This window comes from Thermobia domestica, chromosome 11 (assembly GCF_964235325.1).
Source record: "Thermobia domestica chromosome 11, izTheDome1.hap1.1, whole genome shotgun sequence".
NCBI classification, from domain to species: Eukaryota; Metazoa; Arthropoda; class Insecta; order Zygentoma; family Lepismatidae; genus Thermobia; species Thermobia domestica.
The window spans coordinates 17,204,346-17,229,480 of record NC_137464.1 but is presented as its reverse complement, the minus strand read 5'-3'; the positions used below and the strand labels follow the sequence as shown (position 1 = coordinate 17,229,480).

General features: G+C 36.1%; 1 protein-coding gene across 1 annotated transcript in view; it reads right to left on the bottom strand.

Moving 5' to 3' along the window:
- The window catches only part of puf (ubiquitinyl hydrolase 1 puf), a 151,054-nt gene that overhangs the window by 99,867 nt on the left and 26,052 nt on the right, over positions 1 to 25,135 (bottom strand). Inside the window, exons 4-13 of the mRNA XM_081730121.1 lie at positions 24,347 to 24,618; positions 23,273 to 23,491; positions 21,571 to 21,762; positions 19,220 to 19,349; positions 15,141 to 15,255; positions 11,499 to 11,686; positions 8,812 to 9,007; positions 6,330 to 6,474; positions 1,351 to 1,548; positions 873 to 1,000 (exon numbers count right to left, since the gene is read on the bottom strand). Of these exons, the coding sequence (XP_081586247.1) occupies positions 873 to 1,000; positions 1,351 to 1,548; positions 6,330 to 6,474; positions 8,812 to 9,007; positions 11,499 to 11,686; positions 15,141 to 15,255; positions 19,220 to 19,349; positions 21,571 to 21,762; positions 23,273 to 23,491; positions 24,347 to 24,618 (1,783 nt within the window). The remainder of the gene's footprint in view (positions 1 to 872; positions 1,001 to 1,350; positions 1,549 to 6,329; positions 6,475 to 8,811; positions 9,008 to 11,498; positions 11,687 to 15,140; positions 15,256 to 19,219; positions 19,350 to 21,570; positions 21,763 to 23,272; positions 23,492 to 24,346; positions 24,619 to 25,135) is intronic.

The window sequence follows — 25,135 nt, the reverse complement described above, 5'->3', positions numbered from 1 at the left end:
TATAAGCATGTGTTTTACAGCAAGAACTTTTGTACGAATAACAGTACAAGAACTTCTAAAACAAAACTAGGCATTCTAAGTTTTTTTGAACATAATTGCATTTACATCTTGCTCTTTTAACAGCTAAATGTAGCAAGGTAACAACAATTACGACCGTTAAGTAACATCACTATGTACAGTTTGCAGTTAAAGAAAACACTATGTTGTACATATACGGCTTGTATATGTATTTTTGTCGATGACTGTACAAAGAAAACTTTTCAATAATAAAAACTATAATTTGAAGATTTCAAATGACTAAAAGAAAACAAATTAAAAACCACTAGGCGTAACGGCCCATTTGTGAGCCCAAGTCTGCTCCAGCGCCATCTGCTAGCGACCGGCTGAACTACGTCTAGCCTAGCGGCGAGCATGGCCTGTTCCTAACAGGTGCATCAGGAGCTTCTACACCTGATGGCCGTCACCTCTTATTTTCACGTGACTCTCCAGTTTGCCTCACAACGCTGGGTGGACGCCAAAAATTGGGAAGCGCCAGCCGGGAATCGAACCCGGGACCACGCGGACATGAGTCCAACGCTCTAACCACTAGTCTATGGTGTTTTCTTTCCAAGGACTACTTTCTATTATTTATTTTTTGTTACTATTTTACTCAATTCTTTATAATCCTTGTCCACTTTCAATGCTGATCTCTTTTCTAACTTGAGTTCCCTAGTGGCTAAGCGGTTACCGTACGCGCCTGTGGCGTGGGAGACTCAGATTCGATTCTCGACGGGAGCTCATGTGGTTCGGATTCCACGTTAATCAGTAGATCCACGTCTCATATAGCCTCGCTGCTGAAAATCAAATCAAATCAAATCTTTTTTCTAACTTACCAATTATTAGCTAAGTTCTCCAGACATCCTTCTATGAATTTCATTCTAATTATCCTCTCTGTATTAAAACACAATAGATTGCATAGTGCTTTTTCAGCTTCAATGGCAAGTCCTTCTCCTAACTGTACCTATAAGGAATTTGAAATTGGGTATAATATATATGACATAAATACATAATAATTTTCACATTAACTAGTTAAATATCTATGAAAGGGAAGTTACCAATAATAACTGTTTCATTGCTTGAGTATTGAAAAATACCAGTGATTACAAATGACCCTAATACTGGCTGTCTGGCCACCAGTTGCTGCACTATGAAACTTGGTCAAATAATAGAATTCGTGAAGAACGAAAAATACTATAACTCAAAGCCAACCTAGAACAATTTCATAACTGATTCTATACTTAACTATAAAGGCAAAAGCTATTCTAATCACACTTAGTATTTTAATAAGACTTAAGATCTTAGTTTACTTACGATTTTGTCATCTTGTAGCAAATCCCAAAGAAGGGTGCTGCCAGGTTTACAAACATTTTCTATCCTAAATTGCGAAAATATCCTAGATATTTCATGATTGCCTTGCCTACAAGTCATTTTGGCTGTATGCAATCTTGAATGATACAACGACGCCATATTTGTCAAATGCTGCGGAATGGCATGGGATGCCAGATGAGCCTAATGCAGAGGGAGAGAGAAAAAAATCAGCACTTATTTTAGTCTATAATGTATTAAAAATAATCAAGAAAAACCACTTCCACAAAAATTGTCTGACTGTACGAATGACCAATCTACGGAATAATAACAGTGCATATAGGTCGATCTTCATGGTCAAAAGACAGGATTAAGCGGTGACAACTTATTTTACTTAAGTTACACAAAGGATACCTTGCTGGCAACAGTAATTATAGTCCTACGAACACCTCTTCAACCAATGCTTAAGGTTTCTGCTCGCCTCCCTAATTATACAATAACTATCCCACTTCACAAACAATTCTTCTCCAAACAACCTTGAAAGCTCGGAGGGTTTTAAGCTCCGCCCTAAATAGCAAATATCTAGTTTCATCAGAAGAAGTGCAGTCAAACAGCAAGAAATTCGAGATTAGCTACTTGTAAAAGAATTATCAATACCAGATCATATCATAGATTTGTTACCTCTGACGAAAACACAAATCAGATGTTATGAATATTCATAATCAGATAAATTTATTGATTGTAGTACTTCAGTACTTCTAGAACATAGCATGTCTTTTGCACCTAATGATACTGTAACCTGTATTTATGAAGAAAATGGTGGATTGGGGGAATTGAAGACATCAGTCAGGAAAATAACGATCTTTTTGATCACTTTTTCCATCCACATGGCCCACAAGAATCTCTTTTAAACTATCTACGAAGACAAAATGTGGGTGGCAAGGTCCTAAGGTTCACTAAGGTTCTCCGGAAACTCACACCCATAGAGTTCACAACTCCTATAGGTCGTACTTTCAATATCAATGCCAAACTCTGTACACAAATTAGTCAATTATTTAGCTCATTGATGTCTTAACGGCAGCGCTATAGGCAGAAAAGAAATAACAGAGGATTTAAAATAAAAATAAAAAAATAAATAAATAAATAAAAAACAAGATATGATTCATAAGTTATGCACACTTTACCCATTTAACATTACTGTCGTGTTATTTTGACTTTTGCTACGAAGTTTATGTCCACGCGTCATGACACTTCATGATATTAAATCCCAGTGAAGAAAAATCTTATGGTTCAGGGTGATTATCTTTAAACCTACAATGATACAGCGTTTAACGGAATGCACTAAAAAGTTCAAAATATGCTCAGGCGCCTACACAAAATGGCCGCTACGACAAAACCTGCGCGGCTAAAAAAATAAATGAATACCCGTTTTGAGCTCTCTGAATGTTGGTACAAACTTAGGTAAAAAAAAATTAATAAAAAACTAAATTTTGTCAGCAACCATCAGTTGATTTCATTTGGATTGCCCCTGCTAAGGATGAATCCTGGTGTGTGAGGTACGATCCTGAAACAAAAGTATGGAATGGCGTTATCCTGCACCACCTCGTCGGGAAAAAGTCAAAGCAGAAAAATCACGCATTAAAACGATGCCAATCACCTTTTTGACAGTAATGGCATAATCCACAAGGAATTTCTACCTGAGGGAACAATATTGAATGCTGCTACGTACGTTGAAATTTTGAGATGTTTCATGGAATTTATACAAAGGGTAAGAGCCCAATATTCGGAACAAAGTTCATGGTTTCTGGTTCACGACAATGCTCGCTCTCACAGCCAATATCGTCGGACAATTCCTGGCTCAAAAGGGGGTGGCGCAAATTGACTATCCACCACACTTGCCAGATCTATATCTCCCGACTTCTTCCTGTTCCCACGCCTCAAACTTGTGCTGAAAGTAAAAAGATTTGACGATATTCCAGACATTCAACGAAACGTGACGAGGCTCCTGAGCATCATCCCGAAGGAAGAATTCTCAAAAAGTTTCCAAGACATGTACAGCCATGATCAACGTTGCATAGCTGCAGGAGGTGATTACTTCGAAGGACAGTAAGGTAAGTTTCATTCATATTGTATCTACTTTCTATTTATGGGATCATTCATCGAACTTTATTGTCAGAGGTTGCAGAACAGAACCTGGTGCAGTAACTAGCAGAAAAGCTCTCTTCCTTACCCTCCCTCCACTCTAACAGTATTAACATCAGCTTTCCAAGATTATAAAATGCCCTATTTTTGTGTCTGTATTTCCTGTTCAACCTTTAGGTAACAACTTGAGCACTGAGTTACTTTACGTAAAAAGAATCTTACCAAACAAGTATCCAAACATAAAGCGAATGTTGGTATTTCAAGAACGTCATAATGCTGTTTCCTTCAGAAACGATTTAGAAGTGGAAAAGAATGGGTAAATTACAATTCAATAAAAATGAAGGAATGTTACCCTATATATGATAAATAGAGAAAATATCCGATTTTATATTATACCAATTCCTCTATTGGCTCAAATTTAATGACTACAAGGTGAAAACTGCTGGACTGGATCGGAATACGAATCCGAAACTCCGGCTTTTCGTGCTGTTACATTAACTACTACACTACCGATTCCGCTCCCTGAACAGCCATACAGGCCTACAGAAAATTAGTGTCTATAAAATGAGTAATTTCCTCTATTTATCATACATAATACACATTCACATGATGCATTATTATAATAATATACATAGTGCTACAAAAAGACACACATTTTTTTTATGTAATCTTGGTTAAAATAGAAGTCACTAATAGAGCGTATGGAACACATTGTAATATTAATTATCTACTACAGCATTTCCCAACTTTTCTAAACTTGCGGCACACTTATAGATATTACTTAGATTCTCGCGGCACACTTATAGATATTATTATTTGTAAATATAAAACACAGTGGTATTTTTTTCTGTGATTATTGATCTCCTTCTCAGAGAGGTTTTTCCCCGTGGTAAATCATTATGCTTATTTTTCATTCTATTTTAAAAATAGAAAACCATTGCAGTGAAATATTGGACTCAGGTTTTTAAAAATACGCTTTCTTTTTAAAAACTATATCCAATCTTTTACTAAGAAGGAAGATCACTAAATAACGAACGAACAAACAAATCTCTTATACTTTTAAAACACAAATGTAGGTAATTTGTCGAAAGGATTGAATTATATTTTAAATTTTCACGTTACGAAATAATCTGCAACAATAAAGAAGCAATAATGGTCATAACAATGATAACAAATACATTTTTCAACATTAGAAATGTACAGAACAGTAACCCTGTATGAAACTTAAAATTGTAGATTCATAGTAGAGGTTCATAGTCATATGAAATACAAATATACATTTTTCCCTACGTTTCGCAATTCGATTACTATAAAATTAATAATTTTGCTTCGATTTCTCGCGGCACACCAGTTGGGAAACGCTGATCTACTGCCTAAAAATAAAAGGAAATCTATGCAAGAAGGTGAGGACTAATATGAGAGTAGGGACAGACGGTGTGGCCTAGATGCTGAATTAGAAAATGAAGTAGGCGAGGATGGTATAGAGTTTAGTATTCTTCGGGATGAGTTTGAAAAAGCTATATCCGAGATTAGGAATACCAATCGAATTCATTAAGAATATGGGAGACAAGAGCAAGAAAGAATTGTTCCGACTCTGCAATGAAACAGCAGGGTGGCCAAAAGACTTCCTGAAGACGATCATGATACCAATGGATAAGAAATCGAACCCAAAGAAATGTGAGGATTATAGAACTATTAGTCTCATATCTCATGCAGCAAAACTTTTACTTCGAATTCTGAACAGAAGGTTATATGGAAGAACAAATGAAAAAGTTGAGGATCAGTTTGGGTTCAGGAAAGCTAAGGGCACAAGAGATGCAATTAAATTATTAAGAAAATGAAAATGAAATCTTTGGGTTTTACGTCCCACGGTTATGCCGGTTAGGCTAAAGGAGACAGTGATGATGAGTAATGGATGAAATGGTGGAATGAAGAAAGTGGGAGAACCCCGAGAAAACCCACGCACACGGTGTTTGTCCACCACAAAGTTCGCTTGGCGGGGGCTGGGATCGAACCCGGGACCCCAAACATCAGAGGTGAACGCTCTATCACTGAGCCACCGCAGCCCTCTTATAGAAAAAAGGGACAGAGGTGTATTTATTGGTCTAGAAAACGCTATTGACCGCGTGAACTGGGAATTGTTGTTGGAAGTTCTAAAGAAGTTGGGTTGGAATGGAAAGATCGAAGATTCATAAGAAACTTATATATGAACCAACAAGTAAGTGTTAGAATAGGGGGGAAAATAACAGAGAGAGTGTAACTGGAAGGAGAGTTCGAGAGGAATGCTGTCTCTCGCCAACATTATTTAAAATCTATCTAGAAGAGATAGTGAAAAAGAGCCTACAAATTGAAGATGGCATTTCAGCAGAAGGTAGAACGATTAGATGTATACGCTTATGATATGGCGCTTGTTGCAAAATCTGAAGAGAAAATCAATAAGATGTTAGAAAACGTAAGGAAGAGCTGTGAAGAACATGGGATGAAAATAAATGTTAGAAAGTCAAAAGCTTTGATGATTGGAACGAAGGCATCGGTGTCAAATATAGAAGTAGGAGGGGAGAAATAGAGCAGGTGACTAGTTTTCGATACCTGGGTAGAATTATTAGTAATAACATGAAATATTTTTTCTTTTAAACGAAAAACTTACCACCTATTAACCGAACTATTCAATTAAGAAATATGACCTGAAATGCTTGCATTTTTCTTTTGCTTCCAATTTAACATTTTCATAAGGCCCATTTTTGAGACACAACGGCAGCTATCCAGTTTCTTTCATATTAAGTACAACGAATTTCATTTCAAAGTTAAAAAAAAAAAAAAAAAAAATGTATGCAGGCACTTACCTGTGCATGTGCGGCAAGTTGCACCAATTCATCCTCACAACCTGACTCTTCACCATCAAAATCTGCCATATTCTTCTCTGATTTATTGCTCATTCTAGACGAGTAGCTACCTTCTTCTCCGCTCATCATTTCTTCCATAAGTTCCCTGGAATTAATTCACGAAATAGTACACTCAAACGATGCTAAGAATTTAATTAGTTGCTCGTCTCACTATAAGTATCCGAGCAGGACTATCTTCTAAACAGTTATCATATCATGACAGAGATCTAAAATATTTCAACAATCACTTTGTAGTTCTAAGTAAAAGCAAGAATCATGAAGGAGAAAGAGAGGAAATGCTGGCAAAAATATTTCGTACTTTAGCACTGAAACATTAATCAAACATTTCGTATCTCATGTACGTTTCGAGCATATTACATTTAACGTACAATTATAGATAATGCATTAAATGAAAGAGCAACTGAAAGAGTTTTTGCTACAAGTGCTTTACGTGAGCACCATTCGTCACACGGCACACATCGGGTCGACAGACGAGAAAAGTACATAAACCTTCCGCCGGGATATGGCCCACATTCAGTTTAGGGGTGTCTCGTTGCAACGTGCGGATTTGCTGACCCCCAGATACGAACATTATGAGTGTTCACATCACCACTTGGGTGAAATGTCGATTCATCACTAGGGACGAAATGATCAAGAAAATCTTCATCGTTATGCAGCACCATTTCATTTGCAAAGTTGCCACGTAAACCGTAATCTGTAGGCTTTAGAGCTTGGAGTAACTGCAAACGATAAGAACGTAGTTGTAAGCGTCTCCTTAAAATTCTCCACAGAGACGGTTGCACTGTAACTAGAGATTCTGTCTTTGTAAGATTTAAAACACAAAAAGCTTTCTGCTCACTAGTCGCCATCTTTGCTACCAGCGCTTTGTAACGGCAAGCAGAGAAAACAGTGCATGCGCATGCGTGCGTAACTGTTTGAATTGCTCTTTCATTAGATGTATTATTTATAATCGTAATAAATACTACAAAGCCTTAAAACCTTGAAATTCATTTTGAAACACCCTGTACTAAGCTTGTGGAGTAATCCGATTCAAGACTCAATCACTTATGTCGTTTTACTACAAACCTTCTGATGCTTTTAAGTTAAAAAGTAGCTCGTGAGTAGCTGTCTTATGTCTGCGTATCATAGATAACAATTTAATTTTATTCTTGTAAAATTCTGGCAATGGGTACGCAGTTGAGAAATATCATATTTACGAAAAACACGAACTAAAATTAAATGAGGGCTTAAAGTTTTACGTCCCATGCTTATACCGGCTACGCTAAAGAGACAACGATGAGGAGAAATGAATGAAATGGTGGAATGAAGAAAATAGGAGGAAACGGGAAAACCCCGAGAAAACCCAAGAACATGGTGTTTGTTCACCACAAAGTTCACTTGGCGCGAGCTGTGATCGAACCAAGAATCTCATGCACCAGAACTGAACGCTCTACCACTGAGCCCCGCGGCCCCTCGAAAAATACGAGACCAATATGAAATTCGCTTCGACATCTTTGGGTTACGCACGCAATGGTTAAATTTCATTAATTATAAGCTGATTCAGCACTATTTATAAACAGCTTAATACTATTCAAAATATACAAATAAGTCTAGCATAACGAGTGGGTAAATATTATGAAAGAATAGCTATGATTCTGTCAGCAAGATCTAATATTTTTTTTTTTTTTTTTTTTTTTTTTTTTGTGCCTGTTTCAGTCATCAAATTATCAAAATGTAAATATAAAAAATCAGAATGCATTCCACAAATTATTTTATTAATAACTCTGAAACAAATAGAACAATTTGAAAAATGAAATGAAATCTTCAAGTTTTACGTCCCACGGTTATGCCAGATAGGCGATAGGAGACTGTGATGATGAGAAACGAAGGAAATGGTGGAATGAAGAAACGGAAGAAACCAGAGAAAATCCACGGGTGAGCTGGGATCGAACTAAGGACCCCATGCACGAGAGGTGAGCGCTCTATTACTGAGCCACCGTAGCCCCTGGAACAATTTGAGTGTAGATTTCTGTGAAATAGTACTTCAGAGAGCGTAATGCTCTAGAAGTTATTGAAAACTACCTTCCAAGTTATTGTTAATAAAGTTGTTAAAGGAAAAATGCACTTTTGTTGATGACTGTACAAAGCACATGGGCTACGTAAACTGAATTCTAACGTTCATACTTCAAGTATCAATATGAGAAATGAACCGAGATAGTACTTTGTTAAAATTCTTGGCCATAAAGTTGTATCAAGAAAAGTATATCTTCGATTTGGATCTCTCTTTCAAGCATAGGAATGGGTAGACTGAGAAGCTTTTACTTAAAATCAATCCCAATATTTATTTATCTTCACCTGAATTAACTAAGGAAATCACATTTGCAAGACTTACATAAACATTCAGCACCAAAAGTTTCTCAAACATGGATTTCACTATGCTCACCTTAGCACCATGTTTGGAACTTCTTGATCTTGTTCTAGACTCTCGTCGTTTCCACTTTTCGTTCCATCCTTTCCTGGGCTTGCAATCTCTTTGATTTTTAATCCTGTTTCTTCTTCACTGCCACTTTCTTCCTCACTACACTCCTCAATCTTCACTTCTGCCTTCTTTTGATCACCAGGACACAACTTCCTTTTAGCTGCAAAAACAATCATGATTGTTACTACCTTAATAAATATACCTAAGAATACGAGTTGTTCACATCGAAACCCGATTTCATCTTTAACGAGATTCCACTAAAAGTTTCGGGAATCACGAACTGGGAACAATGTAATCTGTTAGATTTTGCTGTAGTTATAAACTGTCACCTTTGTTCACTCTAAATGCAAAAACTTGGAATCTTTGTCGCTGCAGGGCACCAGTTTGAAGGGAAGTAGTCGTAATCAAAAATGGACCTGACGAGAGAGCACTTCCGTGCAATGATTTATTACGATTTTCGCCAAGGATTAACACAGCAAGAATGTGTTCGTTAGGTGATTGCCACTTTTCCTGATGAAGACACATCCCAGACGACAATTTGCACATGGTTTCAGGAATTCAGATGTGGTTGGGTTAGCCTGAGTGATGAGGATCGTGGAAGTCGTCCATCGACAGCCATTGTGCCCAAAGACATTGAAGATGTTCGTGAATTAATTAACACTGATTGACATGTAACTTATTGCGAAATTCAGGGAACCTTAGGCATTGGCATGAGTCACAAAAAAAAAATAATAATAATAAATAAATAAATAAAATAAAATAAATAAATAAATAAAAAATAAAAAATAAATTGCATGATCATTTAGGTGTGGAAAAACTTAGTGCTCGTTGGATCTCACACAATTTAATCAAGCACAAAAAGACGTTCGTGTGAAGTGGTGCAAAAGCTATGAAGAAACGGATCATCTAATTTGGTATCTGTAGCAGATGATGAAACATATCTGTTCGTATCATCATCGTAACAGATTATGAAACATACATTTATGCATACGAACCGGAAACCAAGCGACAATTTGCTGTGTTAATGTTTCGCGATGAATCTAAACGAACCAAAATTGTTCGTGCATTTAATGTTTCCAAACAAATGATTGTATCATTTTTTGGTAAATCGCATCACATTGCAACTGTCCCATATCGTAGAACGATCAATGCAGAATGGTACAAAACCATACGTCTACCAGACGTACTGAATGTGAGCAAATAGTCCAACCTCAACCGTCGGATCATTTTGCATCACACAATGCCAGCTCGCATACAGCAGCTGTCAAGTGATTCTCTGGATCAGGAAAACGATTCGCCTGATTTAGCACTCAGTGATTGCTTTTTGTTCCCAACAATCAAGAACATGTTGCGTGAGAAGCGCTTTCGCACTCCAGAGGAAGCCATCGAGGCATAAAAACTGCATGTTTCACAGATACCAACTTCGGAGTGGTATGACTGTTTCAAAATGTGATTCTATCGCACGAAACAATGCACTGCTGCACAGGGGAAGTACTTTGAAAAGCAATAAAAAATTGCTGTACTTTCATGTTCTTGCGTTCTATCATTTTCCCGAAACTTTTAGTGCAACTCTAGCACAAGTAGTTGTAACAAGTAAAAAACGTTCATTTTTCGACATTTCTTCATAAGAAGACCATAATCCTTCATAAGCTATAACGCTTCTCTATACTTTCTATTGTATCATACTATTCTCGTTCTGAACGCACAAATTCGATAGTAATAAAAACTAATTCCCCCTGGTATAGTTGGTTGGCGTTACAGTCTCAATTGGAGATTAAGGTAGACGAAACTGTTGACTTCTATTTGGATAACGTGTACTCCGTGTTTCGGTTTCGATCGCCGCTGCCGTTGCTTCTTAGACTGCAATTCACTATCTTATCCATTAATTCAAATAGCTTCTCAATTGACTCACGATGCTTGGTCAATACAGAAAATTCAATGGTCCCTTCGAGAATCGAGCCCAAAACCACGCGCACCCTGAAAAATCAACGCGTTTAAATTAATCTTGCTCAAAAAAGTCTGGTATTTACACTGGCGATTATGTTTCAGATATGAGTACAATCCACGTGTTCGAGTTGGCTAACATTGATCTCAAGGCATGTGTGACTAATCATGAAAGGAACTGTGTGACGTAGTAGTGAGAGTACCAACACGGCAAGCCACACAACCATATTTGATTTTGGGCGCAGTTGCACACTTTCACTCTTTGAACCTTATTATATTTATACCTACAGAGAACTGGATATAAAATATTTACTGGTTCCTTTTTTTTTTTTTTTTTTTTAATATATCTTGTAAAATAGTTCGAAGGTTGTTATACTTAAATGGAGAATCGACGGTCCCCAAATCTGTTATATTAGTATAGAAAAAGAAAGTCAAAATAATAATAATAATAATAATAATAATAATAATAATAATAATAATAATAATAATAATAATAATAATAATAAGTGGCTGGTGGACTTCCTTAGCCAGCACGAAAGTTACATTGAATTCCTTTTAAACACTACAGCTTTGAATAAAGAATGTGACAACTAAAAATCAATCAACATAATAATATATATCAGTACTAAATTACGTATACGCTAAGGAAAATTTAAGTCGTTGATAGACGAATATACTTTACAATAATTTATAACGGAACTTCTTACCTTGCACTAGCTTTTTAGGTTTCTTCCTTTTCCGAAGCACTTTCTTTTTCACTTTATTAGGACCGTCTTCCCCTCCCGATCTTTCTGCATCAGCATCTGCATCATTTTCACTATACGATTCTATATGTTCTTCTTCATCCTTTTTCAGTTTTTCTTCAACGCTTTCTTCAAAAGAACACTCATGTTTCCTGTAAATTACATCAAAAGAATACCGAAAAATAATTCATATTGTGAATGCATACTTAATTATGGTAAAGGAACTCGTCAAATCTTAAAGCTTTTGCTTACCTGTTATTTGTGTGTATTATATTGCTTAGTTTTACGTCCTAAGTTTTTGCTCTTAGGCCAAAGGAGACGATGAGAAATTAATGATGAAACAGCAAGAAGACGATGAGAAATGATGAAACAACAACACGTAACAATTAGTAATAAAAAAATCTTACAACAGTCAGTATAACACCTTACACCAGAGGATCATACCAGTCTAAAGGTTCACAAGTTTTCTTGAGAAGAAAAAAAGTGAAATCTTTGAGTTTTACGTCCCACGGTTATGCCGGTTAGGCTAAAGGAGACGACGATGATGAGAAATGAGTGAAATGGTGAAATGAAGAAAGTGGGAGGAAACGGGAGTACCCCGAGAAAACCCACGAACACGGTGTTTGTCCACCACAAAGTCCACACGGCGCGAGCTGGGATCGAACGAACGACCCCAAGCATCGGAGGTGAACGCTCTACCACTGAGCCACCGCGCCCCTCTTTTCTTGAGAATGTGAACGTGAGGGACAACGGTTTGTTCTACAGAAAGTCGTTTCACGTTCATGGTAACGATTTTGAACACCAGGAAGCAGTACGAGATCACAGGAGAGAGCAACCAGAGTTAGTAGTGCAAAAGTATTGTGTTTGACTTGCAAAGACGACGGATCATGTGTGTGTAAGTGGTTACATAGCACCGAAAATCCCAGTCTTCTGGGAGGGGTACACTTGTGGCCTTTCCGACACTGGTTATAGTTATTGCCAGATAATGAAACAGTGAACGACGAAAGCCTTCTATGTGTGAAAGAAGGGCATCAACGCAGTGTTGAATTGCCGAAAAGCATGCACCGTACCTGTTGCTGGAACCAGTCAAAGTGGACCTCGAACATATCGGAAGCGTAAGTGTTCCCCCGCTGTTGTGCGGAAACTGAGCTCCCTGCTACGACGTGAAAACCCGGTAACACAAACAGCGATTGTACAGGTAGTGCAATGTTTCCCCGCAACTGTAAATCGCATCATAGACCAAGATTTATAACTCTTGGCAAAGCACCAGGCTCAAGTTCATAAGCTGCGTGCTTCTCATGTCCAGGAGAGGAAGACCAACAGCCGAAAGCTCTACGAACGTCATCTGGCTGGTGACCTCTGGAAGCATGTAGTAAAATGAAATGAAATCTTTTGAGTTTTACGTCCCACGGTTATGCCGGTTAGGCTAATGGAGACGGTGATTATGAAAAATGAACGAAATGGTGGAATGAAGAAAGTGGGAGGAAACGGGAGAACCCCGAGAAAACCAACGAGCATAGTGTTTGTCCACCATAAAGTCCACAGGCGCGAGCTGGGATCGAACCAGGAACCCCAAGCACCGGAGGTGAACGCTCTACCACTGAGCCACTGTGCCCCCTAGGAAGCATATAGTGTCACTGCATGTAGCATTGGCGTATCTGTCGGGATGTGACCAAAAAAAAAGACTATCTACTATCGCCCACGTGATTCCAGAGGTCGATCTGATTGGGTACGTGAATATGCTGAAAGTTTTTCACGTGAGTTCATGGTTGTTAGTGGTTACTACTATAACGGCAAACTTTCACTGGGCGAAGTGGACAAAAAGATTAAAATCAATGCTGCCTATTACCAGAAGAACATTTAGGAACCACTCTACAGACATATTTCTTCTCTATGGCAGTGACATATCTCATGTTGTTGTTCACCAGGACAAGGCATGCAGTTATATGGCAAAGTAGGCATATATGGATTGGATGGCATGTGAAACGGGCATTCATACAAATACCCTTTACAGACATCCCCGATACCTCTCCCATGGATGTTTGTGGGTTTCTCTTGTGGAAACAGACCTTAAGAAGCAGAAGTCTCCGCACAATTGCTTTGTCACAAAAGATGGGATCGTTTGAATCAAAGTGTTCTGCAACGCAGTCTTCTGTAAAGGAAACTCTGCTATAGGGCAATTGCTGCAAGACAGGGGTATCATGTGGAACGCCATCAAGTGCTGGTGGCGTCACTGATTTTCTTAAGGTCAGAATTTCGTTACCATTGACGTGAAATGACCTGTACACACCCACTGAAGAAAGTAAAGTGAGTGTTGAAAAACTTTCGACGAATTGAAACAAACAGCAAAAAGGTAACGAAAGAAATTAAAAATGCTACATTAACTAATATTTATTTACAAATAATGACTCAAAAAAAAAAAATCTGTACTCAAATGTATCGAAAAACCAAAAACGTAAGTTTCACAACTTCAGTTAATTTTGTGTCGACAAATTTATAACTATTTATTTCTTAACTTCAAATCCTTGTAACTGAAAGGTCAAAGTCGATTTCAAGATACATTAGAACCAAGAAAAACCTGATCTTGACAACGAAAATCGATTGTATCTTGAGTTCAACTTCGCCTTTTCAGTTACATGGATTTGAAGTGTCTTTACTGCACCATATTTCCAACATGTTCCAGAAAACAATTTTATAAGAAAACTGCAATTACTATTCCAAGATTAGTTATTCATATATATATATATATATATATATATATATATATATATGAATAACTAATATATATAAACTAATTTTTCATTTTATTCAAGTTGATAAATGCTTTTATGCATCAGAACCATACCTCAAGAATACTCCAAGTTTATATTACAAGGGGTCATGTGACTGCAGTGGAAATTTCTTCAATACCGTTGATAGAGACAGAGGTTATCTGCTGAAACTACAGTTATTTATAAAATATCAGAACTACTAAATAAGTCCTCATTTCAGAATCTCGTTCTACGAATTTCAAAAATGTCAAAGGAAGAATTTAACGATGATTACATGTCTCTTCTGAATCGTTGGACACGAAAGAACAAGATTTGAAATATTGAACGAAATTTGTAAATTTCATCTCATAAGAACGAATCGCTAGACTTAAAAAAGAACAAAGATTGGAATATGAAGACCATTTGAAAGAATGCAAATCTGTAGTTCATTTGCACAAATTCAATATTGAAGACAAAGAAAGAGTATATTTTCCATGTGATGACATCTGGAAATATCTGATTGGTTCAAATTAAAAGAAAGAGATTTATTACCTGCATACATATATCAAGTATATTTATTGGAATTTATTCTTTCCGCACGACATCCCGAAAATCGTATTCAACAAGAAGTCGCCCTTATAACTTTAACTAAACGAAAGTGTAATACAAGAGAAAACGTGACCTGATAAGCTCTTAACATTAAAAATACCAAAGTAAAATCGTATTTCATGTGGTAAAGACCGACTATTATCAGTATTTTACAATAAAATGGGAGTCTGAATCAATATACATACTGTGAAATTAAACAGAAGTCACTAACAAATTAAAAGAATCAAACAAAATAACAACAACTTACTCAATGGAAACATCAAGATTTTCAGTGCTATCGTCATGTAAACATTCATCGGCTTCCTCGCTGCATTCTTCATCCTTCATTTCTTCACCTTCAAGTTCTTCTATTTTAATGCTTGCTATAAAAGACAAACAGTATTAGACACACAAGGAAAAACCTTTTTAGTTAATGGCTCCTCAATTCAGTCAAAGATTTTAGATCTATAAAAAAAGCACAATATAATGACCTAAGAATCTACCCAAACAGAGGTTTTGAATTACTTATAACAACTTTCTGCACATTATATGATTCAATTTATAAAGTGATCCCTGAAGGAATGAAAGTGAATACATCTGCATCTCCTGTGTATTAGATTGGATTATCATAATCCCGACAGAGTTATGATTAAATATTTGAATTTTTTTCTACGTATATAGTACTCTGAAAGCCCGTTTTATCCACGATAAACCTCAGAATTTTGGGATCACTTTTGGGTATTGTCTTGGAAACAAACAAAACAAACAAACAAAAAAAAAAAAATCCTTCTTCTCAATAGTACATTTACAATGATTGAGTTACGCGTGACAACTTTCGGCATCATTTGTTGCTGTTGGGTTTCAAACAAATGTACTACTTACATAAGTTTCAATGATTAAACTTTGCGCTGACCTGTATCGTAGTGAAAGTGAGATCTTTTTTAACTTTCGGATATAAGAATGTTTAGAAAATAAACGCAATAAAGATATGAACGCTATGGAAACGTATTTGAATGGAAATAAACATCAAACATGTGTCGGCCTATGCTTTCCTCTACGTACAAGCCGTTATTTGGAACCGATTAATCAGAAACTTTGTGCTCTCCAGATTTTTATGATAAATATAATCACAATCAATAAACTCTGCAATCGCAAGTTTTACTGGAGTCAGTATTTTTTTTTTTTCCTTTCTTTTTCACCCACTCTACCATACATGTTTCATTTTGAAACGAAATCTTCAAAAACAAAAAATAAAATGGTATAGAAACAACGTATGAAAAACATTAATTTATCGTAATTTCACATTTCTTTACTTACATATTTGAAAACAAATATTACAGAAATTAAACTAGATAAATACAGAAAATGTGTTAAATATATTTAGGTTGTTCCATATTGACTGAATCTGTATCTCGTATGAGAACATTTGTGTCACCAAGAACGAAATGAAAACTGTATCTGTCAGAAGTGATCTTGGATTGCATCCTTACCGTATTGGATTTCATCCGTTTCTATTTACAGATGGCGCTACGTGGCATGCATTCGAGCAAGTGAAACACTGCATACAAACAACATGGAAAGCAACAATCACAGTGAAAGATGGACCACGTGGTTCAAATGCAAGGAAGATGGATGTGCAAGGTTCATCCATCAACGCCTTCGAGTAGTGTGTGGTGCAGCAGCTCCAAGTTGTGCGACTGTGTTTCGGTAGATACCTGGTTTCACAGCTTGGACACCTAGTGTAGAGAAAGGAACTAGGCCAGAAAGGCTCCGTGAATCACGAACGCCAGCGATGCTTCGGAAATTAAACAACGCCATAATGAGTAATAGGCATGACAGGTTAGGGAAGGGTAACAATCTATCACATTGTGACAGGATTTGAAGATGAAGAAAGTACGAAAGTGTGTACACGTTAGATGCTGCATAAACTAACCATCGAACAGAAACGTGGGCGTGAGCAATGTTCCAAAGATCTATTAGTGTGACATGATACAAATCCAGAACAGTTTTTTTGCTCGTTTCGTGACGGCAGGATGAGTCCTTTTTTAGTTATAAGAAAAACAAAAGGGAGAGCGACAGAGAGAGAAAGAAAGATACAATGGTCCATGTGGAAAATTAAAGGCCCACCCAAGAAAGCAAGACCATCACTGCAACTGGCTTCTTATTTCGGGAATCGGATGGAATTCTACTCATCAACTGGCTTCCACCACGAGGAAAAGAACCAATGGCATTCTGTAAACTCCTTTGCCGACTGCGTTGAGTGGTTGAGCAACGACGTCCAAGGAAATGGGCTAAACAAGGAAAATTACACGATAATGTAAGATCACTTACATCCGAACAGACAGCAGGAAGCCTTCAGGAATTGGAATTCAGTATGTTGCAACATCCACCATATTCCCTTGATTAACCCGCTTCGGATTACACACTCTTTGAAACAGCTTCTGAGAGGACAGTCCTGTCCCAATTCGGACGATTCACATTCAGTACAGTTGTCCGGGAGTGGTGCTGCATTACTCCGGAAATGTGGTTTGGAAAGAAAATAAAAAAAACATCCTACAACGATGGCGACTATGCATCCAGCAGCTGGGGAATACGTACAGGAGGCCTGAACATTTCAACAACCTGCCTAGTTTTCTACGACCGTCGTCAGGTTAGTTTTAATCAAAACGAAACGCACCAAGTAACTAATTTCGTGTCTGCTAGAAGTTCAAATCATTTTTTTTTTTTTTAAAGAAGTTTAAATGTTTGTGGCTTTATGCAATGCCAAGGTTACAAAACTTACTATAAACATGGGCTCTGAACTATGAGCGGGGCTTAAGTCTGCTGCAGTTGGCGGGTGCACAGACCACCATACTAGATCAATCCTCACAGTAGAGGCCGTTCGACGCCACGCTATTTGGCGTCCAAGAGAACAATAACTACACGAACACACCACCAGCCCTGATCGAAAAGCTTAAGCTCGCAAGATTTTTGAAGTAAACTTACCACTTATTTGCATCCACGAAGAGTCACTACTTTTTTTTAACACTTTTTCGCGTCTCATAACGTTTCGTCTTGTTGCTCGCTTCGCCTATAATTATTTTACCCACTAAGAGATGCTTCTTCTCGTCTTGTACCGAAAGGCAGAGGATGTCGTGAAAGCCAGGGTATTCTAAACTGTGTTTTAAGACAGTAAAAGCTACCATAATAAATCTATATCTCATTATTTGTGAGAAAGGAGAAATTACCTTTGGTGGTCATACTTTTAAAGATACAGTGATATTTATTATGAACTAATTTTGAGGATATTCATTTTCTTTCGTGCAATGGACTTTAAAAAGTGCATTCGTTTCATTTCTGCGTTTCTTTTTATTTTACGTTACAATGCACTCTTCGTTCACGTTTGAACTACATCCGTGGGAACTATTGTGATAACGTACTTTTACATACCTTTCTTATACGTCATGATAATGCTCCAGCCAATGAGAGTACACGTGCTAACGAAATGAATAAAAATTCGTATGATATGAGGGTTCCGAGATTTCATTTCACGCCGAGTTCTAGACCTGTGGGCGGGGCTTCGTCAGAAAAGCGGGAAGAAGGACACATCGTTCCGCAAGATGGTGGAAGAGTAAATGGAACGGCGTTGTACTAGTTACTAAATTCTTCTATTATTTTAATTGTTTTCATTCATTTTTTAAGAACATTTTGTTAACTTAGAACAAAGTATGTATCTGTTATAAATAGCTCAAATACAATCAACTGAACTGGGGATGCATTTTATTCAATGATTTCGTCGTTATTGCTGTACACAGTTCGCCTATATTTGATTTCATACTGTTCTCTATAACAGAATCGAACTGCTGAAGTATATTGCTTTCAATGTAACTCCTATATTGTGGTTTGTTGCGGTTGTTTGTGGTGAGATTAGAACAAAACTTTATTTTGTTTGAATCACATTACAATTTGCATAGTAACAGAGTTTGTGTGCGGACAGCTTTGTGTCAATTCAGGTTATTATTAGGGAAGCTGTCAATGCACGGGCGATGAACGGATTCCAAGTTCGATTCCCGAGCTTGCTAATTACGTTGGTATCCTTTGCCCTCCGCAGTAATCAAACATATTTATTATATAACTTTTAATTATTATTTACTTATTTTTCAAGATGAGCTTTGAGGAATACGTACTGCTGTACTATTCACAAAATCTATTTGACAATGTAATTACGTGAAAGAGCATCCATGTCCTGACAAACCGGACTCGATCAACACCAAATTAGAAACTAAACAAACAAATATCCAATCTATCTACCGATTCATTAAACGCTCTCCTATGCCATGACTATTCAGTTGACTATTCGTGGCTTACCGTCTGAACTTTCAACGTCTGTCCCATGATGCAGCTGCTTCCTATGTTTTCTTGCTTGTTTACAAGGCGATGGTCCCTCACTCGCCTCACTCTGCGTCTTGTGAATTTCACTCTGCTGGGAACTATCGGGCTGCAATACGAAATATAATGTTAGTCAATTAACTTAAGCAACGACAACTAATGTACACTCATGTCCAACATTATTGTCGCATGTCTATAAATATGTTATCGCAGGGATATAATTTGATAACGAATTCGCCTGGTATTTCTTATAATGTTAGTAAGTGTATAATCGGCAAAGACATGGATGTGGCAAATTTCATGTGTAAAGAACAGTAAATAAGAAAAATAAAACGAAAATAAAACTTTCTTGTCCATTTAGCAAGATTTTGCTTTACTCATTCCAATTTTCCTGTTTATAATTCTTTTCCTATGAAATTTACCACAAATATACATTTCCTGACTATATATATAGTATCAGTATTAAAAGTACCCAGCAAAATCATTATCAAATTATATTCTTACAAGAAGACAGTTATAGATATGCGACAATCATTTTGGACATAAGTGTACATCTTGAACATTTTTACTTCAACGACTAAACTCCGCGTCACCCGAATTGGCGTATTGCCTTAGTCAATAAGCTCGCAGTGACGAATCTAATCATTCATAATTGATTTTGTCCGTATTTGTGGACAATTATGAATGATTAGATTCGTCACTGAAGGTTTGGTAACAGTGCACTGCGAGCTTATTGGCTGATGCCATACGCCAATTCAGATGACGCGGAGTATAGAATGTAACTTCCTTGCATTATAAAGATAACAAACTACACTACATTATATTTTTCTCTTACCTTCATTTTTATATTTAATTCCCACAGAATGTGTTCTTTCTTTGGTTATATGACTCTTTTTAGTACATTACAAAGAGAAACTAAACATCACATTAGAAATTTCTTGAATAATTAAGACAAGTACTTAGTGTACGGCAGTGATGGATGTGAACTGCCTAGGTGCTAACATCCTTATTAAATCTATCAGTATAAGGTACTTACATTTTTATTACTATTTAAACAATTTTTTAAACAATTTTTTATTTACTTTACTTTTATAGCATTACAACAATACTTTTTGGTAGATATAATTACAATAAGTTTCGGAATTACATAATTTTAGGCAGTGTTGCAAACTTGAACAGTTATTACATTTTCAGAAACGTATGAAATGGCACTGTGATCTTCATATCTATTGAAAGCCATCAATGCATCTAGATGAACCACGTACGTAAGCGTTTTTCGAAATAAAGGGTTCTGAAAAAAGGTAAAATTTTCAATTCCTAGTAACTTGGTTCGTATTTATTCGGAATTCGTCATATTATGATCACAGTACTAGTTGCTAAAGTACTTTGGATGTACACTATTCCGTCTGTTTTATTTGAGTTATTATTACTGTAGAGTTCACCGAAATTTGAATTTTTATGATACTGTAGCTTCCTTAGTTTGCAACACTAAGTGACAAGTGTTTTCCTTTTACATATAGAAATGAAATGAAATCTTTAAGTTTTACGTCCCACGGTTATGCCGGTTAGGCTAAAGGAGACGGTGGTGATGAGAGATGAATGGAATGGTGGAATGAAGAAAGTGGGAGGAAACGGGAGAACCCCGAGAAAACCCACAAACACGGTGTTTGTCCACCACAAAGTTCACTTGGCGGGGGCTGGGATCGAACCCGGGACCCCAAGCACCAGAGGTGAACGCTCTACCACTGAGCCACCGCGCCCCCCTTTTACATATAGATTTGAAATATAACATAACATAGTGACATTTGAAAAATGCAACTTTATGTTGGGCTGGCAACACCGTTAACATTGTGGTATCACAGAGTATGCTCAAGAATGTCTCTATGCCGATATTTGGATGGTGCAGATTTTTTTTTTTTTTTAATTAATCTAAAAGTTACAAGGGGCTATCAAAATAAATAATCCAGCCTATATATCGTTTCTCTCGAGACAAAAGGGCGAATCTCATCTTCTAAACTTTTCCAGGAGACAAATTTAAACTTTTTCCTATCGTCTTCTTTTAAAATTTAGTTTGCTATCTTTCGTATCAGATATGTAACTTACGAGATCAAATTAAATTTTGACAGGACACGATAAAACAATTTTACGATAACATCTCTAAACTTGTCTCCTGGAAAACATGAGAAAATGAGATACGCCCCTTTGTCTCGAGAGGGACGATATATACTGAACAGACACAGATGTATATTAAAACTTTTGAATATTGCAGCTAATAGTCTACTGCTATCCGCACACTACCCAGTTTAAATCACCATTAAAAAATAAATTACCTGTTCATCCTCTGAATTGCTAGCCTCCATGCTCACAGAATTTTCGCTGCTACTCATCTCCTGTCTTCTATTCTTAATGCCCCCAATTGCAGCTTTACTCAAACCGCTAAACGGTGATTCACTAGCCATATGAGTATACGTTCCACCACTTGTCCAAATAAATTTGATCAATGCCGATGCCAGGTACAAACTCTGAAAAATTTTTAAATTTTTTATCATTATACAATTTTTCCTCAGGCACTAAAATTTTGACTTGCATGTATAGCCTATTTCTCTAAGAAAACATGAAGACTACACAAACCTCGAAATTCTGGAACAAGCACAAATAGCCAAAACAAAATCGTATTTCAAAAGTTTTCTTCATAGCCGTATGACAAATCTTTTTATATTTATGCCTGTAACAGTGGTTTGATACTCGTGTGCTTTTCACATTGGTTTCTACCTTCAAAACAATAATAGCCTGAGTTTTAAAAATCCTAATTATGTATTAAAATACATATAGCTTTCCAAAAGAAATTGAACAGCAAAAAATTTTTTAAACAAGATTGTATACTAATCTCTTTTTTAAGTGTAAGAAGGATTAACTAAAGTACAGCTAAATTTAAAAGAAGATACATTCCTTCGGATAAAATTTATTTTAGCCATAACTTCCTAAGAGATACGCCAATTTAAGTATTCTGTCTTGAAAAACGCGATTTATGACAGAAAATATCATAGCTTGATTAAAGAATAAACTAATTGCTGAGTAAAGCAAACCAATTTTATTATAAAACTAATATCGTGTAGCTGTTTCGTCAACTAAACTGTTACAACAGGGTGTCTACTCAAATTCCAAAATGAAATTTCCTGACTTTTTCGTGACCTTTTCTTTACCAAATCATAAAATTTCCTAACATTCTCAAAAGCAAATTTGGGTGCAAATTAGGCCGAATTTTCAAGCATGCGATAGAAGAATGCTTTGCTTGCGATTTAATAGCGTCTAAAGCCGACCACAGACATTTTTGGTGGTGAATTTTGACGTTTTATAGAACAAAATTTTGCAGTCTGTGCTTATATTTGTACAGATAAAAAAAAATCGTGACCCAAAAGCTAAATTTCGTGACTTTTTCTCGACTTTCATATCCGTTTTCTGATTTCGTGACTTTTTCATGACTTTCGTGACCGATAGACACCCTGTACAAGATATCAGTTTCATAATAAAATTGGTTTGCTTTGCTCAGTGGTTAGTTTATTATTTAATTATAGTACATAATAGGCAAAGCTGGTATAATGAAGTATATCATAGCCTGAGTATCAGTCAATTCATTTAATTTTAATAAAGAAAATCCATTTATGAATTTTTTGTACTACCACACTTTAATGTACAATACACCATCAAATGAAGTACGAATATTATATATATATATATTTACATTCAGTTCAATTTGGATTACGTTCTCGATACAGACAATACTGACTTTGTTTCAGCCATATTAAATTCTGTGCAAAAATTTAAAACTTAAACAAAAGCAGATTTCTTCTTTACATAAAATATTAAGCGCAAAAATCAAGTGGACATACATCAAATGTAACCCCCAAAATAATAAGACATACGCACACTGTTAAGGTATCTTCATTTTAGCAACCTGGGAATTTATGTAACAATAAGATATTGATTTGTAAATACGTCAACAATTTTGCCACAGAAAATATATCTTCCTACCTGTTCAGTATGATCCTTCGGTTCCAGTTTACACAGCAGACTATATAAATGAAGAACTGGCCCTGCTTCTAAGTTTTTAATCAGAGGAGGTAACAAGTCATGGACCTGTTTGCTACAGTGTTTTAGCTGAGCTGCTTGCCAAATAATATCAATATGTTCATTCGTAATCTTCCCTTCCATTGCTAGGAAGCTTAAAATTACATGACTTTGTTTTATGATCTGAAAACATACAAAAATATTTATATATAAATACATTTACACTACACGTAACACTGACTACTGAAGTATCCAAAATGTCAAACTTCACAAAATAAAAGGACTGTGATCTTTCTAAGTGTTCTTAGAGGAACTCGTAGAAGTATGTCAACAACAATGCTGCCATAAAATTTCTTATCCAGTAGAACAGATAATCGTAAAACTGAGACAAATATGCTGTCAGTTTTGTAAATTGTTTTATGTTTTTCTATCTATTCCTACAATAGGTTTATACCATTCTCTTGTGACGTACATCCAGAAAAGAAAGAAATGAAATAAAAAACGAATGATTAATAGTTACTGCTGGAGTCTTAGAGATCATATCAATATTGAAAGTGGCAATAATTCCATGAATAAACAGTGCTTTTTGTCGTCTAAAGATTGAGTCTTGTAGTGTATACTACGATTACACATCGTCCGTAATTCTATTAAGATTTAGAGATACAAGCATCTCAGGTAAAGTAGTTGGATGAAATCCAGTGTGTCGTATATGTGCAAAGATGAAAAGATTTCTTTTACATATATATAATGTATATGCTTTACATTTTTTTCTACTCGGACATATACTTGTAATGTAATGATAAATTGTAGGATTAGTCCTACACATTTAGGACACATGTAGGTGTAGGACAAATACTATAAATTTATTCCCCCAAAAATATATAATCTGACTTTTGAAGTACTTTGAAAAACATGAAATGGAATGAAATATACAGAATCAATGAATACACTTAGCTTCGAACATTCCCGCCTATTAATCTACCAATACCAACCTCATCTTTATAATCACTAACCCATCTTCAATTCTACTACAATTACCTCAACGTGAAGATTTGGTCCAAAAATATGTGATATTATCTGGTTTTCTATAAGCCACTGGGCCAAATTCTGTCCCACATTTTCAACTTCTATTATGCTTTCATTATTACATAACTCGTTGAAGATATTGATGTGGCTATTGATTTGTGTGATTCCAGCCAAACGCATAGTTAAAGTAGAGCTTGAGAAGTACTTAAATGCCAAATCGAGACCATCTCTGTCAAATGTCAACGGGGCATCCAATGGATCTTTCACTGCACTCCACATGAAATCTATAAGGGGGAAAAAAATAGTAAAAACAAAAAACACGAATTACTTCAGTAACTGAACTAACTTACTGTGTATATGAATCAATACATAAAAGTTCTCTGGGAGTTACCTCTTGAGTACTTTTACTTTATAGATTGACAAATAAAATGTCTAACACTTACAAATACCAAATGTATTAACATGTACGTCATTACTTAAATAGTGCTTTTGCTTTCTACTTACGAATAATATCATTTTATTATTGTTTACGTTTCAAAAATATTTAGCAATTTTCATCTTCCAATATATAAAGTGGCTACTAAAGGCGTTCTTCTTTTCTCCTCAACTAAAGAATGGTAACCAACATGGATTTAAATTTTGTTTAATCTATAATAGTTGTTTTACTGTTGACTTAACAGTTTCTTGATATCTAGATAATTTGCTTTTCGTCTTTTACGTTCTCAGTCTCATATCATCCTTCCAAAAATACGACAGTCATTCTGAATTTCGAATTAAATGGCTTTGTCTAGTTTCATCGGC